The sequence below is a fragment of the Lynx canadensis genome, chromosome A2 (assembly GCF_007474595.2).
Source record: "Lynx canadensis isolate LIC74 chromosome A2, mLynCan4.pri.v2, whole genome shotgun sequence".
NCBI lineage: Eukaryota > Metazoa > Chordata > Mammalia > Carnivora > Felidae > Lynx > Lynx canadensis.
The window spans coordinates 101745419-101765323 of NC_044304.2; the positions used below are offsets into that span (position 1 = coordinate 101745419).

General features: G+C 36.0%; 1 protein-coding gene across 1 annotated transcript in view; it reads left to right on the top strand.

The window, feature by feature from the left end:
- NXPH1 (neurexophilin 1) overlaps positions 1 to 19510 on the top strand; it is a 298235-nt gene extending 278725 nt beyond the window's left edge. Inside the window, exon 3 of the mRNA XM_030296761.1 lies at positions 16250 to 19510. Within this exon, the coding sequence (XP_030152621.1) occupies positions 16250 to 17011 (762 nt within the window). The 3' untranslated portion in view covers positions 17012 to 19510. The remainder of the gene's footprint in view (positions 1 to 16249) is intronic.
- The last annotated feature ends 395 nt before the right edge of the window (positions 19511 to 19905 follow it).

The following is a 19905-nucleotide window of genomic DNA, read 5'->3' on the forward strand; positions in this document are numbered from 1 at the left end:
AGAGGATATGTAAGTTTCTTATAACTTTTTGTAAGTTAGAAATTATATCAACATTTTAAAATTACAGAAATATAAACATAAATACCATTTCTACGCAGATTCAGATTCAGATGGATCATCCTCACAGTGTATCTAAAGAACCAAGACCACTTGGTAAAAGATGATCTCACTTAAAAATGCACTTCTTGACTGTTTAAAACTAATCTCTACTTTCAGAAAAAACACATAAATTTCACATCTTCCTTTTAACATGTCAAACTATGAAATAAATATTTTGAATCAAATCAAATCAATGGTACATTTCAAATATGCTATTTAATGCTGTACACATTCCAACTCCCACCCCCCACCCCCAACACACACCAATTGCAACGTGATTCTCAGCAAGATTACAGCTCACATTACTGGCTTTTCGTTAGCATTCCCTGTTGAGAGTCACTGACTCTCAAAGCTCATTGCAGAAAGGGGAGGGCTCCAAAATACTCAGACTGTTATTTATTGAAAAAGTACTGATGTAGGTTATCTAGAATGAGCAGGCATACAGAAAGATTTGAAGTGAGTAAAATGACTTCCCTGAGGTAATTTTTGAAATGTTTGAGATCATAGTTACTTAACAAATGCTTGTTGATGTATTTATAAAAGAGAGAAACTGGTGCTTCAACTTTGCTTCAAAAAAAAAAAATCTTGGGGCACTTGGGTGGCTCAGTAGTTTGAGTGTCCGACTCTTGATTTTGGCTTAGGCCATGATTCCAGGGTAATGGGGTCGAGCCCTGTGTCAGGCTCTGCACTGAGCATGGAGCCTACTTAAGACTCTCTCTTTCTCCTTCTGCTCCTCTTCCTGGCTCATGCACTCTCTATATAAACTAAAAATAAAATTAAATAAAAATTAAAAAAATAAGTTTTCTGAAAATAGAAACTGACAAAGTTTTTGGAAACAAATCTAAAGCACTTTCTCTTTTAGAGATGGAAGAATAATTCTGTGTTGTCATTTGCTTTAACCGGTTACTGTGGTTTCCTCGTTTCAATTCTTTCTTCCTACAGAGCAGTCACTATTCAGACTTAAATGTTGGTAGGTTTGTGTACACAGGCAACCCCAGGGACCCCAAGCTACAATTGCCATGAAGTGCCTTTTGTTTTAGGGTTGGCACATGGTGCCATATTTCCATAGTAGCCCTTCCTGTCACAAAATTAAGAAACCCTTTAACAAAAATAAGCCAGTTCCTTCTTTTGAAGTTGACTCCCTGATTTCTAGAGCTTCGACAAACTCTGAAGGAGATATCAAGTACCCACTTTCAATAAAAGTGAACTTTGGAATACAGGAAAAGTGGACCAGACAATAGGAAACCTTCACTACAATTTTAACTCTGCCCCTAACAATCTTGTAAGATTTAGGGCAGTTACTCAGCTTCCTGAGTTTTAAAACATTTTCCAGGGAGGTCTCTTTAGCTTCAGATGTTTTGGGATTGTAACTCTCAACAGTTGTGGATTTTTGCAATATGAACACAAGGCAGAAATGTCACAGTCATATCGCATTTATTTATAATCTATCAATTCTAGAGTAAAGCCAAAAATGCCTTTGAGACTCACATTTTTTAATAACAATTTAATTTGTACTGTTAATGGACACTTTTACAGTTTAATTTTGAGACTTTGCAAACACACCCATAAAACTGGTGGCATTGCTTCACATTTATAAAACCTACTACATTTTCCAAGCAAATGGCATTTATGCAAAGAAATAGCCTAACACATGTCTGTCTGTTTCAAAGCAATTATTATTTGTCAATACAAATGTACACTTGAATAGTGCAAAGAAAATGCCCCCAGAAAATTTGGCAGGCTCTTGTTGAAGGAACTTCTGCTTTTAGAATCCCATCAGCATTTTCTTTCATTATTATATTTAGGATCAAATTTCCAGAAATTCAAGAAAGAAAATTCAGATAATGGTACTAAGTTTCTTGTCATCTGAGAGACCATACTTGTTTTGTTAAGTCTTTCTGATGTTCATCAACCTCCAAAATAAAGTTATGTTCATCTAGGTAATACTGTTCTTATTCACTTTTCACTTTTATTTAAATGAAAATTCTTATAGTTATTCGGATATTTTTTCTGCAATATTTCTGACTGGTTGTAATGGCCTGTAGCAGCCACTGACTTGTATTTTCCTAGAAAAACATCACCTTTTCTCTTGTATCACTGCATTTTTACAGAATTACACAAAGCCTCCACAAAGGCTTACAATATAAACACGTTTATCTGTGTCAGAAAATGAGCTGTTCATCTGCTTATGCAGCAAGCTCATCAGCAAAAGGATATCATTATGTGTGGATAGGCACTCCATTCAAAAATGCATTTATTCATTCAGCCAACATTTGTAGAGCACCTACTTGGAAACTGACATTTTATTAAGTGTAGTAAAAAGTAGTTACCAAGACATTGGATGGGTTTATCATGGAGATAACAGTTCATGGAAAGGAAAGAAGGAAGGAAGGAAGGAAGGAAGAAAGAAAGGAAGAAGGAAGAAGGAAGGAAGAGGGAGGGAGGGAAGGGGAGAAAGAGAATGAGTGAGAGAGAGAGGGAGAGCAAGGAGGGAAGGTAGGAAGGAAGGAGTAAATATAGATAATGGTGTTACTTTCATGAATGAACAGTACAGGGCACCCTGAAGGGATCAAAGATTACTAGGGAAATGAAGTTTAAACTAGGCTATAAAATAAGTAAGATTTAACTAGGCAAATGGGAATGGATTCTAAGGATTCCAAGGATGGGGAAGCAGCCTATGCAAAGGTCCTGAAGTTGGAAGAAAGAGAACATGTAAAAAATGCATTCAGATATGATCAGAACTCTAAGGCCAAAGGAAAGCATAGCCAAGATTAGGCTGGAGATGTAGAAATAGGGTGCACTGACCTAGACTAGTTCCAAACAAATAAATATAAGAGTCTTAATCCTTAACACACTATCTGTTAGGAACTGAAGATGTACAAGAGCTTCTTTAGTTGGTGATAATTGCTGTAGGAGTTCATTGAGCAACAGCAGCTCCTTCCTGGTCTCTGCAACTCACAGAAGAGGTGGCTCCCTGGGGCTGTGTCACTCAGCAGTGACTACAAAGTTTCCTGCTCTATCTTCTTTTTTAAAGAGCTCCGGAACCCTTCATGATAACAATTCTGACTTCAGCACCACGAATAAAGACAGCTGTCAGATGTCCTAGTTGTGCCCTCTAGTGGCAACTAGAGTGTTACCCAGCTCTTCTGAAAAGGATAAACTGCCTCTCAGAGTTTGGAAGTAAGTGAACGTAGGGACATACTAGGGAAGGAAATTCTACCCTAACAACCTATCCTTCTTTCAGTTATCCTATGATACGTTATATCCAAAGTTTTCATGGCAGTACAAATTACTAATGCTGTAATAAGTCATTTTAAAGTTCATTAGTCTGTTCAATAAATGGTGTTGGAAAAAACAGACAGCTACATGCCAAAGAATGAAACTGGACCACTTTTTTACACCATACACACACAAAAAAATTCAAAATAGATTAAAGATCTAAATGTGAGACTTGAAGCCATAAAAATCCTAGAAGAGAGAGCTTAGGCAGTAATTTCTCTGACATCAGCTATACCAACATTTTTCTGGATTTATCTCCTGAGGGAAGGGAAATAAAAGCAGAAGTAAACTATTGCGATTACATCAAAATGAAAAGCTTCTACAAAGGGAAGGAAGCGATCAACAAAAGTAAAAGACAACCTACTGAATGGGAGAAGAAGATAGTTGCAAATGACATATCCAATAAAGGGTTAGTATCCAAAATATATAAAGAACTTATGTAACTCAACACCAAAAAACTCCAAATAATCCAATTAAAAATGGGCAGAAGACATGAACAGACACTTCTCCAAAGAAGACATACAGATGATCAACAGACACATGAAAAGGTGTTCAACATCACTCATTATCAAGGAAATGCAAATCAAACCTAGAAGGAGATCACCTCATACCTGTCAGAATGACTAAATTCAAAAACACAAGAAACAAGTGTTGGCAAGGATATGGAGAAAAAGAAACCCTTGTGCACTGTTGGTGGGAATGCAGACTGGTGCAGTCACTGTGGATAATAGTATGACAATTCCTCAAAAATAAAAAATAGAACTACCCTATGATCCAGTAGTCCCACTACTGGGTATTTACCCAAAGAAAACAAACACATTAATTCAAAGGGATATATGCACCCCTATGTGTATTGTGGGATTATTTACAATAGCCAAATTATGGAAGCAACCCAAGTGTCCATCAATAGATAACTGGATAAAGACGATGTGGTATGTGTATATATATACATATATGTATGTGTGTGTGTGTATATATATATATATATATATATATTGGAATATTATTCAACCATAATAAAGAATTAAATATTGCCATTTGCAACAATATGTATGGAGCCAGAGAGTATAATGCCAAGCTAAATAAGTCAGAGAAAGACAAATACCATGTGATTTCACTCATGTGTGGAATTTAGGAAACAAAACAAATAACAAAGGGAAAAAGAGAGAGAGACAAACCAAGAAACAGACTCTTAACTATAGAGAACAAATTGATGGTTATCAGAGGGCAGAAGGTTTGGGGGATGGGTGATCTCTATCACCTATTTCACCCAAATAGGTGATGGGGATCAAAGAGTACACTTACTGTAATGAGCACTGAGTTACGTATGGAATTGTTGAATCACCATATTGTACACCTGAAACTAACATAACACTGTATGTTAATTATATGAGAATTAAAATTCAAAACTTAATACAAGTGAAAAAAAGAACAATAATAAACAGGTATCTAATCTAAACTGAAGAAAAAAGTTACATTAAAGGCCAAGGGGATTTTAGAGCTCTGACTGTAGACATATTTTCATTTAAACTCCCATTGTGACTTCACTTACAGCATCCTGTCATTTTGGAGCTCTGTTTACTCCATTCCTTTCATGATCTATATCTCCCTATACCATAAACTTTGGGTGAACATCCTTCTTTGATTTAGTGACACCGCTTACTTAGTTCCCTTGATGACAATAAGAGCAAAGTTTTTTTTTTTCTTTTTGGACTCCAGGCATGCCACTATATCTGATTAATTGGATCATCATTAAAGATGATCCAGAGGCCATCTTTTTTCTTGTTTATGAAATTTCTCTGCCTAAATATCCTTTTCCATCTAGCTCTTTGGTATGAGATTCCACATGCCATGAGAATAGCGGAGAGGGGTTGGTAAAGACCAACGTGAAATCTAAACCAGACAGTGGACAATAGGTGCATTTGGTTCCAAAGCTGACGGGCACTGGATAAGAGATCTGTGGAGGATAGAGTCTGTTTACCCAGTGCTAGGAATCTTACAAGAAAGAAACTGAAAGTCAAAGAATGCCTGCCAATATTTTGGGAGGGGTTTTAGAAAAACAAAATAGAGCAAAACAAAACAAAACAACAGGCTACTTTAAGAGCTTTCAAGGGATTTTATTATTTTGTTTTGTTTTGTTTGTTTGTTTGTTTATTTGTTTTTTTTTTATTTTTGTGGACACACTGGCCGTTGAAGATCCCTGTGCATGAGTTGTGTCTTCCCTGAGCTACGTTTAAGAGCCACTGGGGCCTGGTGCTCTAGGTGTATGTGTCTTTACCACATCTTTGGCTAAAGCATGATCCAAAAATATTTATTTACTCAATGTCAAAAGTTATTACATAACTCAAACTCCATCATCATCAACTTTTGATGAAATGGTGAGGGGTCCATTTTCCTTGCTAGATTTTGTATCTTCTCAGAACACTGTATTTGTTCCATTTGAGGAAACTGGGGATTCCTAGTCCACAGGATTTTTATGGTAGTATGGAGGGACTGTATTTCTAGGATTTTAGCCCCTATTATATTTCTGTGTTGGCTGTCTGGCTTGCTGTCCACTCTGTAACTGGGAAGCTCTTAGCAGTGCCCACACACTGTAGCCTGATATGAATGATGTCCTAGAAGAATTTTTGAACCTATCTAGGACCTAAATGGCAAAGGGATGATATTGCCCTATAACTAGTTTCTATCACTTCTTTTATATAGTTTTTTTGTCTCTATTGAAATGTTTCCAGATCAATCTCTTGATAATCAGAGGGTAAGTAGGTATATTGTCTCAAAAAATATCAAAGTCCTTATTCCTCAAGAATTTGAGCTTCTTTTGGATAAGGTGTACTATTATTATTACTCAATATGTAGATATAAGTTACTGAAAATAGGGCTGTAAGGTGAATCAGTCCTTCCTCTTTTGGTTCATGCTAGATAGGCATGCACTTTGACCTTCATTACCATCCATATAAAAAGCCTTTTTTTTTTTTTTTTAAGGAAAATCACTCATATTAACCTTCATTTCAGAAAGAAAGACACTGGATCTAACCAGCCATTCCTACATATGCAACATTTCTCTTTTCCTCAAAGACATCTGGATTTACTGACAAATTCAAATCTCTTTAAGGGTGATGAAAAAATGATGCTGAAAATGATGCTGAAATGGCTTTATTTAGCCCAGAAATACTCTTTCAACATGTTATTTTAGACATTTTGTTCATCATATTAACCACATACCCAGAGGTCTTTACATGAGCTACTCCTTATGTAGTCTAAATGGAAGTAATATAAAATACTAACAAAAGAAGCAACTTTTGCAATGCAAACCTGGGTAATCCATAGTTACACTCTGAAAGAATGGGTTAAGTGAGGCTAAGTGGAATAATTACATTTAATTTCTCATTAATATCAATGTGTTTATGTGTCAAAACTTACATTAGTTTATACAGCAAGCATGAGGGAGGGGACAATGTTTTCACAGGATGAAAAACTGTATTTCTCAGTAACAGAAACTATTGTTCATGCCTCTTCATAAGGTGTGTTTTTCCCCTGCAGTTAAAGAACGAAGAAGATTTTTAATATAATTTCTTAAGAGTACCTGTAGGAAAAGGAACCAAAGAGAAAGCTAATGATTATGGTTATACAAACTTGTGAGGAGCTCAGTTATCCATGACTCACACCAATTTCTAATATAGTGATGTTGAGAACAGTTAGTACCCTATGTTAGAAGTGAGCCATCCTCTGTGGAAACATGAGAACTCATGGGGTAACATACCTAAAATTCTTAGCCATTTGAGCATTCTTCAAACTGACAGGGACACCACGTTTCTAGTTTTTGAGGATGACATGGAATGTTCAGTCTGGTCAGGAGGTCTTCTTTTAAAATTATTATGTTAAAGATAAATTATTGCCCACATTTGCCAATACTAAATCATAATGTAATCAGCATGGTCCCTTATCACCGCCTACTGCTAAAGATGACCACAGAGTTGTTACAATTATGCCAATTTTCATCTCAGTTTGTTTGGATCATTTGAGCAGATGTAATGTCTCTAGTGAGAACCAGGAATAGAATAGCAGTGTGCATTCTGAAAGGCTTGTTTTTCTTTTCTTGAGGGTTTCATAACCAAGCCAAGCATAATAGCTCTCACATGTCGAACTCATACTGTTTCCCCTATTTTTATGTGTATTACATATAAAATCTTCTACTTTATGTTCATGAAAACCCAATGAGTGGGGTATCATCTCTATTTTCTGTTGGAGAAAATGTCGTCCTAAAGAGTCACTAATGATAAAATAGCAGATTTTGGAGTTAGTCCTGCGATCTCTGACTGCAAAGCCCATTTTCTTAGTTTGTATGCAGTACAACCTCATAGCACCTACTGGGTTAAAGGAGAAGCACAAAGTTCCTTCTCTGCTTTTTCATTGTTAATGCAACACTGTTGCTCCTGGAGCACTGCTTTGCAGCATAAGGAAATGATGTGTTTTTGATGTATTAAAACACTAACCCATTTCCTCTGGCTTATCATATATAATAAAATCACTTCAGGTATTGTCAATGTCAAGTGCAGCCTCAAAACTTTCAAGAGAGAAATCTCTTAAGGCCATATGTACCAACCCCTCCCCAGTCTTGACTGTGACTAAATGGTTAATGACCTTAACTGTTGAAATAGATGTAAGTAAGAATATAAACCATACAGGTAATTTATACAGTGGTTACTGTATGGGAGGTATTCCCTCCCCCAAGTTACAAAATGTCATACTGTAGAAGAACATCCCTCAAAGAGTTTATAGACCTCTTGGGAAAATTTGATGAAAAGCCTCATATATCTAGAAATATCTGCATGTTTTTCTCTGAACTAGCTAAGAAACAGGCTGGAGATTGCACAATGCCTGAAATAGAGAAAATTTAAATTACTTTTTGGAAAGAAAAACGTTAAGCAGAACAAAGTGAATTAAATGATGAACATTTGACCCAGTGTAAGCCTATGTCCAATAAAGACATTTTAAGGCATAGACAACTTAGTTTATCCCCTCTGAACGCTTTCTGAAAGAATCACACAACTCTATACATCAATAAAAATTAAAATCCAGCTCAAGGGAGGAAGGAGTGAGATATTTGAAACAACAATGGCAGAAAAAGTAGTAGAATCAAGGTTAAAAAACAACTATAGGTAACCTGACTGTGAAATAATGTAATGATTAAGGATCTATCAAAAAAGGTAAACAAAAAGTGGAAGTATAGTACATTCATATATAAAATTCTATATTCCCCTTTAATAAAGATGATATACCTGGATGTATAAGAGATATGTCTCTCTAAAGTATTTTGTTGATGGGAAAGTATACAATATAATTCACAAAATATGACACTATATACATAGTATTTATATATGAAAAATAGTTGAGATATTTATAAACAATATACACCAAAATTTTGACAGATTTTTACCTCTGAAGAGAGAGATGGGGTTGTAAGAGAGAAGAGGTTGATGATGAAGCCAGGCTTTTACTTTTCATTTCATAAATTCTATAATGTTTGAATATTCTTATAAACACATTAATGTAGAATTTCATATTTAAAATAATTTTAAGAGTAAAAGACATAGCCTGTGGAATAATAGGGAGTAGCTTTTTCACTTAACAGCAGTAATCTGGTCAAGCTCTTTTTGAGTTTTTATATCCCCATCTGTAAGCTGAGGATAACAATATTGACTTCAAAGTGTGTGTGTGTGTGTGTGTGTGTGTGAGAGAGAGAGAGAGAGAGAGAGAGAGAGCAAGTGTGTTTGAATAGTTTAAATACAATACAATGCCATATCTGAAAACTAATTACAATGACTGGAATATAGTGTGCCCTTAGCCAATAGCAGCTAATAGTATGCAACATATTGTCAACATAGCAAATCATAAAATTATTAAAATGAAGTAATCATAGAGCAAGACCACTTTGTTGATTAGTTATTCAATGTTGAAAGATATTGCTTAAGCATCAAGTTGTTTAAAATTTTTGGCTTAAGTATTCATACAGTTGATGAAATAAATACATAATTTTCAAAATAATCTTGAAATTATTTATATTGAATAGTAATAGATCGACAGAAAAATGTGCATGTTAGTAGAAATTAAAAGGCATCTTATCACAACATCTGGGGAAACCTCTAGCTGGAGATAGTACACGTAGAGGAGTGAAATGTTTATATACCGTCTCATAAGGCCAGGAGCATAATGGAGGTGACAATATAGTAGACGGGTGGTTTATTTTCCCAAAGTGGTATCATTGAAAAGTATTTTAAAAGGTGATGTAGGACATTGTGATTGTAAGCCTTTAATGAAAAGGTATTAGAAAAAGCGATGTGAAAGTATGGCCCTAAAATATACAGAGAAAGAGCTAGATCAAAGTGTGGTAGCTCTTATATCTTACATTCTGCCATCTGAGGTGTATTTTCTTCTCAGCCCCATGCCCAGATCCTGCCCCAGACATTTTCCCTTCATGTTAGATCCAAGCTCTGTCTGTGTTTATGGTTGCAGGAAATGACCCTTCTCTTTGCACCTATTTTTGGATGTTTTTTAATGTATACTTTCAATTTCATACATCTAATTATGTTAGGAATCTTTATTATCGTTAGGGATTCTAAGACAGTGAGAAAGACAAACACATATAATTTGTGGAAATGGTATCATTGGGCTGGCAAGCCTGCTCCTTTGGAATGGGCGTTGGTGACTTTTGACATGGCAAATTATACTGTCAGAAAGTATATTTGCTGTTTTCACTGGTATAGAATAAATTGCTTGTAGAAAAAGTTCATGATGCTTTGTGTTTTTAGAACTGAGTTCATTAGAGGTTGTCAGCTTTTTCATTTGTACTCATCTTTATGCCATAGTCTTCACCGCTTTTGTTACCACTCAGATATACTGACATCAAAGAATCTTCAGGTGACTTTTAAAAAGAAACTTGTTATTATGTTCATAATATCAATAGTAGAGGGTGTTCTGGATGTAACGTTTCTTTTTACTAATATCTTTTTTATTCGGTAAGATTCAAAAACTTTCAATTTTGTGTGTATATGTATGTGTTTCAAAAATGAAAGTTCTTAAGATGTAAAGCGATATGATAGAACGAGACAGCCAGTGATTCCTGACTGCAGCTGGGAGCGGATGCATCAAGCTAGTTGCTCTTTCTCATCTAGCATCATGTCTTCACCACCATGAAAACGAGCTTCAATAAGGTCATTAGTAGTGGATTCAAAAGTCAAGAGGATTCTCTCCAGGTGTTTACACTTTTACACAAGACTTTTACTTGGAATTTGAATCTTCCCGTGCCTGTCTTTACTCTCCCCAATTTTTCTTTGTTTCTATAACATTATTTTCTTTCTAATAGCCTCCTTTGTCTCTACCTAGCCTGGATCCTCTCCTGTTTGTCCTCAAAGCATTGGCATTACATATTGTTACCAGCCTTCTTCCGTATCCCCATGTTCTATCTGCAGAATGGCATCTATTCATACTACAAAATCAACATCACCATCTCACACGTTTCTCCAGACATTCAGACCCATGTTATCAACTTTCTTTAGATAGCACCACTGGAATGGCTTGCAGGCACCTTAACCTCCAGTTTTCCTCTGAGATTTAATTATATTTTCCAGCTAACTTGTTACCTTTGTATTCCCTGCAGATGCCAGGAAACTCGTTAATTCAACTTTTCATATTCCTGCTTAGCCAAAAAATCATCCGGTTGAGTTAATCCTACCTCTGAAAGATTTCATATCCATTTTTTATCTTTTTCTTTTCCATTGCCTTGGTTAAGCCTCATTTTACTTTCTCAAATGAAATATCACAATTAGTTATGTAATGAATCATTCTACCAGTCATTCTTCCTTCAAGGTCTCTCCCTTCAATGTCTAATCAGGGATTCTTCTAGAACTGGAATGACCTACTTAAAAGCAAAACAGAAAAAAATTTAGTGCTTCCACATTACCTATAAGATTAAGTTTCAGTGCCTTAGTAGGAATATCACGATATGACCCTAGCCCACCTTCTTCAAGTTCTACCCACTTCTTACAACTTCTTTTCCTTCCTATCAGAGCTCCCTAAGGCTCAGCAATAAGGAACTATTTTCCATTCTTACATTTAACATGTCCCATCTAAGCTCTTTGCTTTTACACAGTATGTTCCTTATGTTTAGAAGATCTCCTTAAGCTTATTTTCTCTCTGTTGAACTCCTAAACATCTTTTATCTCCAAGATCTGAGGATTATTTCTACTGTTACATCTTCTCTGTCTTTTAACTTTGATTTTAACTACTAGAATGTTGTATACATCACACTGTTAACATGCTTAATTTATTTTCCCATTAGACTGTGAACTTCTTGAGGGCAAGGACCATGTTTCATTTATCTTTGTATTTCTATTATTTAACTCAATATTAGCAGAGTTTCACTATATGGTTATTGAACTAATAAAACAAAATAAATCAGGATGCTATGCTCGACAGGTCTGGGGAATTTCCTAAAGACCCAAAGGAAGGGAAGGGAAGGGAAGGGAAGGGAAGGGAAGGGAAGGGAATGAGAACAGAATATTCCAGACTGTGTTGTTGACAGTACAGCTGAAACCTGCTTTGATTCTGTGCTCAAACTGAGATGTTCTGGAGAGGTGTCTTGACAATCAGCACCAATGGAAGGCTTTCACATTATAAATAAATTCATTGCATTTGGTAGCTGAGCAGCATAATGGCTGAACTTATGTTAATTTTTTGTTAACCTGAGTTTTACTGCCTATTCGATCTGCGATGTTTTTTCATTGTAATACAAGAACTCTCAAAATTATATGCTTTCTTTTTTTAATTGTTTGCTAAAGTTTTTGGTTATGTAAAAAGGAGATTTTCTTTTGAAAATATTTTCTGCTCTCACATCCTATTATTATTCATCTACATAAAATATTATGTAGTGAGATTTAAAGGTTAAAATATTTGAGGATGTTAATAGTATTAATAATGTTGAACAATCACCGTGGCCCAGGTACTGCTCTTAGTGCCTTAAATAGAGTGTCCTGTTTAATTCACACAGCAGCTCTATGAGAGAGGTGGGCATTATTCTCCTGTTTTCTACAAAAGAAAAACATAAGTATACACAAGTTGAGCAACTTCCCTACATCATATACCTGTTACAGACCTCAGCCTGGATTGGGAGGCCATCTGACTCCAGAACTCATACTCATAATCACTACAGCTGTGGAGAGTATAATTTAGAACTAAATTTCTGTTCTATCTGAAATTCAGAAGTTTTTCTGCCTGCCAGTCTTAGCGTCTTTTTTGGATAGATTGGTCCTTTAAAATCCTATCTCCCACTTCCATGTTTCTTTTCTTTTTTCTTTTCTTTTCTTTTCTTTTCTTTTCTCTCCTTTCCTTTCCTTTCCTTTCCTTTTCTTTTTTCTTTTCTTTCACTCCTTATATGCCATTGCTGGATTGCAGTCTAATTACATTTAACTTTCTTTTTTGGGACAATTTCATTACTGCTTCTTGAGCCAGTGCTCATTACAGTGCCTCTCCTGATCAACTGTGTTGATTCTGAGATACAAGTGCCAAGCCAGTACCAAATGCATTCCTGTATTTTTTTTTTTTTGTCATCCAAAGAATGGGAAAATAGTTATGTAATTCCAGGTAAAAATGAGAAAATAGGATATGCGTTTGTTTCTTTTATTTCTTGTACCTTAAGCATAAATATAGAAGCTGTGTTAACGACAACATTTATATAATCAAGCAAGTTGAGATTTGGATGTTTGACTAACCAATTAGATTTCATTGAGACAACATAAAACAAATATACAAAAAATAAACTCCAAGCTAACAGATATGTACTACTCTTATAAATTAATGTTTGTTTTATAGAAAAAGTGTATTTTGAAATGTACTTCCTTCAGTGAATTGGTAGGAGAATTGTAGTTGTTTTTATTTGTTTTGTAAATTATAAAGTTATAATATTAACTTGGGAACTACTAAGGATTATACTTTTCATATTAGAGTAAAAATTGTTCCATAGAGAACTGACTTTATTATCAGGTGAAAAGGATAGGTGGGAAATTTATGCTTTTCCCTTAAGAAAAGTCATACATTTCTATGTATCATCCCCCTCCCCACAGGATATTTATTTCTCAGTTTCATCCCTTTAAGACTTAATATTCAGTCCTTGTTAAACAACAAATTGAATTTTGATAAGGCAGCCACTTAGCTATTTTTACTCACATACTGCTTGAGTATGATCCATTTCTGGAATGTTTTGGCATGAAGGGATTCTGAAAACAGGTGCAGGGGGAAAAGGTGCAGTTTGGGCGCAGGGGGAAAAGAGAGACCAATTCAAGGGTTGAGGAGAACTGAAGGGGAAGAACCTAGCACTAAAAGAAAGTTGGCAGCAAAGACAAACTTCTTTAAATTCCCAGTATTTGCCCCAAGATCAATAGTGGCCCATCTGATGATAGCCATCCTTGATTCCACATGAGGAGGTTTGTTTATTTCAGTTGGGTAATATGTTTTAAGAATTTGGAGACTATGTACCTGAGGCTGATCTGTATTTCTCTTACATGTGATCTCATCCCCACCACAATCCATCCATTTTTCTGAGCCTCATCCCATCCCTAGGGTCTTATTCTCCCTTGGTCAGTGTTTGTCTCTCCTCTGTTAACCTCTGTGCACAATGGCCTTCTGGATCTTTTTATAACGGCATCACTATTGCCTTGGGGATCACAGGGGTTGCAACTGGACTTAGACTAGCAGCTTGAAATAGTGACATTTTGTGTTAGCCTACCCAATATTGCCATCTTGGTTTTTCAGGGTATAGTCATGGGACATAAATCCATTATAAAATCTCATTTAGTCTCAGATGCAATGAATTTGTGTGGGACTAACTAGCTTGCAGGGTTTTTTTTTTAAAGCTCAGAATTACTGGGAAGAGACCAGCTTCAACTGGTAGTTTATCCTAGAGGGGAATGGCCTCATAGAATTCACATCTGTCGGTTTGAGCTGGGCAGAGATAAGACTATTTACCAGCTGGTAATGTAAAGCTCATTGTTCCTGAGGAATCTGTGAAAAGACAAGATTACAAGTTCTAAGTGATTTTGTTCTAGTTTAGATTACCAGGCCCTCTTGTATGTATATGTCCCTGGGAAACCTATCCCGTGCAGATTCTGAATACTTGGCCATGTGACCAAGAGCAAAGCTACTCTCAAGCCAGACTTCCATATGTACTATTTGGTGGCCTTTTTTCTCTACTTGTCTTCACATAGCAGCTTGGGATTTATAAACATAGCTAAATTTAACTGAACCATTTACATGTGTTAGCCATGCTATGAGGTAGGCACCATTGTTACCCTCACTTTGCAGTTGCAGGAAACTAAGTAAAGGGATGTTAAATGACTTGACCAAGGGCACACAGCTTGAAAGTGGCAGCACTGAGCATGGATTCCAGAAAGACTGGTTTAAAGTTTATGCACTAGTCCCTAGGGATTGGGATAGAGTCCTTTTAGCACAAGTGACTGAGTAAAAGGCCATTCTCAGGCCAGGGTTGTATCTTAGCAAGAAGCCTCCACACCTAAGTCTGTGGAGAGATCCCTAGAATGCAGCTCTAATTCCTAGTAGGCCTGAATTAAAAAGCTCTCCAGCAATTACCTCTTATTTTGAGAACAGTTTGGAAGGAGACTAGCAGGCCCAAATGAGGCTACTGAGTGGTAGTCAGACTCATGTCTGAGATAGGACTTAGAACTGATTCTAGAGGGGGCTGGTGATAGAGGTTTATTGTGAATCTTGGCTCTTTAGCAGACTTACCTTACAGGCAATCAGTCCACATCTTAAAGGGTTTATTTGTATTGGCTGTTTTGATTCCTGTGGGTCCTTAGCTGTCTTCTCTACTGTCCTTGAGCTCTCCATGTTAAGATCAGAAGTCACTGCTTTAACTTTAGACTAATGAATGCATAGTGGATTTTCATTTCTTTCTTTTATTTCTTCTACACTAAAACATAAATATAGGAGCTGTGAAATATAGGACAATGCCTGTATAATTTGGCAAGACAGATCTGAATGTTTGATCAGTCAGTTAGATTTAGGGTTCCCTGGTCTAGCTGTGGAATCTAAATCTTCCCAGAGAGAAGACCAGGATCCCAGGAGAATGGCTCTGAATGTGACTCTCACAATCCAACTTGAAGTGACCTCTCTGTCACTGACCATGTGTTGTTAGCTTCTCTAGATTGACAATTATCTATAAGACATTGTGTATTTGATATTTTCACTTATGTCCCTTTTCCTGGACCACATTTTAAGCCCTTAGGGTAAAAACATTATCTTATCCAGTATGTTCCATGCTACTAATAGCTGATAATAAACATGATTTCTTTTGACCAGTTAAAATATACTGGAGTCTCTTGCCAAAACTGACTTTTCTAATATAACTGTGGCATGGGTGACCAAAAATCTTTAGGATGTTGGTTGACATAGTTGTGAGAATCATATAGTTTTAAAGCTAATGGCAATTTTGAAGTAGAAAAGTAACAATTATTTGTAAAGTTTTTATTTTAAAAGTTTTTGGATCTTAGTGCTGAGAAATAACTGGTTTAATTTCTGTTTGAATGCAGTTTGCTCTACTCATCTTAGATTGTCTTTTCCTTGTCAAAGTCAATGTTTTTATATAGTCTTTCAGCCATGTTTAGTGGTTTTTATCCACCTATACCTCCTCTCTCCCATCATTATATAAAAATAGAAGTGGTGTTTATCATGTGTTGATAAATATTGGCCAAATGCTGAAGATAATTTAAGTGAAGTATCTTCATTTAATTCTGAGCCTCTGAGAAAGAGCTGTTCTCAGATACAGAGATGTAAACACCATTTTTTTCTGTTCCATTTGCAGGTCACATGTGCCAATTTAACGAATGGTGGGAAGTCAGAACTTCTAAAATCAGGAAGCAGCAAATCCACACTAAAGCACATATGGACAGAAAGCAGCAAAGACTTGTCTATCAGCCGACTCCTGTCACAGACTTTTCGTGGCAAAGAAAATGATACAGATGTAGACCTGCGATATGACACCCCAGAACCTTATTCTGAGCAAGACCTTTGGGACTGGCTGAGGAACTCCACAGACCAACAAGAGCCTCGGCCCAGGGCCAAGCGAAGGCCCATTGTTAAGACGGGCAAGTTTAAGAAAATGTTTGGATGGGGTGATTTTCATTCCAACATCAAAACAGTGAAGCTAAACCTGTTGATAACTGGGAAAATTGTAGATCACGGCAATGGGACATTTAGTGTTTATTTCAGGCATAACTCCACTGGTCAAGGGAATGTATCTGTCAGCTTGGTGCCCCCTACAAAAATAGTGGAATTCGACTTGGCACAACAAACCGTGATTGATGCCAAAGATTCCAAGTCCTTTAACTGTCGCATTGAATATGAGAAGGTTGACAAGGCTACCAAGAACACACTCTGCAACTATGATCCTTCAAAAACCTGTTACCAGGAGCAGACCCAAAGTCATGTATCCTGGCTCTGCTCCAAGCCCTTCAAAGTGATCTGTATTTACATTTCCTTTTATAGTACAGATTATAAACTAGTACAGAAAGTGTGCCCCGACTACAACTACCACAGTGACACACCTTACTTCCCCTCTGGATGAGGATGGACATGGGTGAGACTGAAGCCTGAGGAATTAAAGGTCATATGACAGGGCTGTTACCTCAAAGAGGAAGGTCACATCTGTTGCCTGGAATGTGTCTACACTGCTGCTCTCGTCAACTGGCTGCAAAGACGCTAGTGGAAAACAATCCGGTGTAATTTCTGCCCAGTCAGCTTCATCTCTCAGCATAGTTGTAAATCACTACAGGTTTTAAAGGCACACTTGAAGACATACTCTCACACATAGATATACACAAACACACGTTCATATACATTTCAGCTTGCATCTGTCATGATTGCTGTCAGGAGGGCTTTCGTTATCTGACTCATAATGGTTCAGGATAAACTATCATCAAGCAAAAGGATTAACTAGACAGTGAATGGTTTCTAACACTTGCTGTTATGGAAATCTCTTTTAAAGTCTTGAGTACATGCTAATCAATAATCCCCACTCATGCATTACTACTGCTTGGAGTAGCTGTACTGGTAAATACTACTGTAGGAGTATATGCTTGTTCAAATGGAAAAAAAAAATGTGTCTTTAGAGCTCAGTATTCTTTATTTTATGAACACAACAAAGTGTAGTAACTTTTTTCCAGCATACAGTAGGCACATTCAAGGTAATATAAGATGGCTCTTTTTTTTTTTTTCTATGGAGGGAGCCTGTTTTCAGTAAAGATGAGCAAACATTTGGAATTTACATGTGGGCAGACATTGGATTACAGCTTTCATCACCAGTCTTTGGACTTTTGCAAAGTTGAGACCAACTAAGGCTGCTTAAAACAAGTTCTGATCATTATATAAGAAGGGAAATGCCTGACAGACACCATGTAAGTTATAAGTGTCTGTCTTATCTTTACTACACATATTGTAACAAATTCAATATCCTAGTCTTCATTTGTATGAATGGTTTGTATTGTACATAGTTTAACCAAGTGTTATTTGAGCTGCTTATTAATATTAACTTGTACTTGTCTCTCTGCTTGTTATTGGTTAAAAAAGAAAAAAAAAGGATATGAGGAATCCATTTTATCAATGTAGCTGTGACCTCCATTAAAAAGACAAACTTAATGTACAAAGCATTTATTCAGCTCAAGTATTGTTGAAAGCTATACATATACAACATTACAGTCTGTCTGTATTTAGATATTTTATTTCTGGACAAAATGAAATGTACATAAAAATAAAATGCTTAAAGTTGAGTTTCAATATGTGCTTGTGTAAGATGGTGATTTAAATGGTTCTGACAGGAAGAATGTGCTGGAATACAGTAATGGTTTTGCATCTCATGTCTCTAAATTTGTACAGAACTATCTAAATTGCTATTAGTTGCCCAGTCAAAACAAGTTAGGAGTTTCAGTCTCAAGCCTGGCAAACAGTTGTGGCATACAGCATTGCACACATTTTTGGTTTACTGTCGTGCTAGTTAATTCAAGAATACCAAATATCAATGAGAATAAGAGATGATTGAGGTCTCCTAAATGATTATAGCTGTTTTTTTTTTTTTTTCCTGTGTAGAGTCTTTATTTAGCAGGGAGATTGAGAATAAGGTAATTTTTTTTTCTTTAAAAGAAAGTCAAGATGTCTGAAGAAGTGTGGCTGGCTTTCCCTGATTCTACTGTTATCATTCAACTCAACTGAGAAAATTACAATAGCAGTGAGAAGGCTTAGGTGTTCAATTTACTTATACCAAATTGGATCAATTTATTTATATAGCATTGTTTATGGACATTAAACTTTCTTTTAAAAAAAATTACTGTATATAATCCCAGCAAAATAAACAGAAGAAGAAATACGTAAGGTAACCCATTTTTAAAGTCACAAATGAGGGATTGGGATATTAAGAGTCTCAAAGGTTAACCAAAGAAGCCAAATTAAAACACTAACCCATTTTCATCTTCCCTTCATGCTGCATAAGGATAAGTATGTTCTCATATAGAAAATAATAGAAGTACTATAGGGAACACAAGACCACAGAGTTCTAAAGTGAGGACTCAGCAACAGATTTGACTAAAGAAAGCCTTCAACTGCAAGTCAAAGACACATCATTCCATTTAATGTCCATCTCTCAAAATCCTCCAATGTATCTCGACAACCATTTCTATCAATGCATTAATTAATTTGCCGTGGAATTTAGAAGCTAATGTTAGAACAGACTCTATCTGGCACAACAGGCAATAAATGCATCATGAATTCTAACTGTGGGACAAATTTGCCACAGATAAATCTTGTTATTCTGGGATTTATTTATCACAGTGATCACTTAGGAGTTAGTTGCTCTTAGCAAAAAGAGGACTAAATGAGAAAGAGAAAATCATTAAAAAAATTTTTAGGATCATCTGATTAGTGGACTGTGATTTCCATTACGGGGTCTAATCTGTCCTTTTTTGATTCCAAATTCAAGATGAGATAAAAATATACTTCAATCTCTACCCGTCTGCCCTGCTTTCCAATCTCTTCTTGAAATGTTGCTTTTTAAGAACATAGCTAACTAACATCCAATGAATTCAATTATTTTTCTGTGTAGTTTTCCTTTAAAAGAAAAAGAAAATGTAACAAACTTCCAACAAGACTTTTAATTTTGAAAAATCTAAACTTTCAGGACTCTTCTGGCCCTGTACACACTTATCCCAAACTGCTACATCATCACCTCCCTCTGTAATATAGAAAAGTCACCATGATACAGGACTTTGTATCCAATATACTCTTCCTGTTCTAGACGAGGATCATGATGAAGATGAAGGTTCTAAGGGTTAGATTAAAACTCTATTAGACCAACTTGTTGCTTTAACAGCCTGGTCAGTTAAGTTTTACTTATACTAGAAATTTATTTGTTATTTGGAGAAAATAAATTTTAGGTTGTCCTAAGATAATCACCTTCGCTAGAATCTTAAA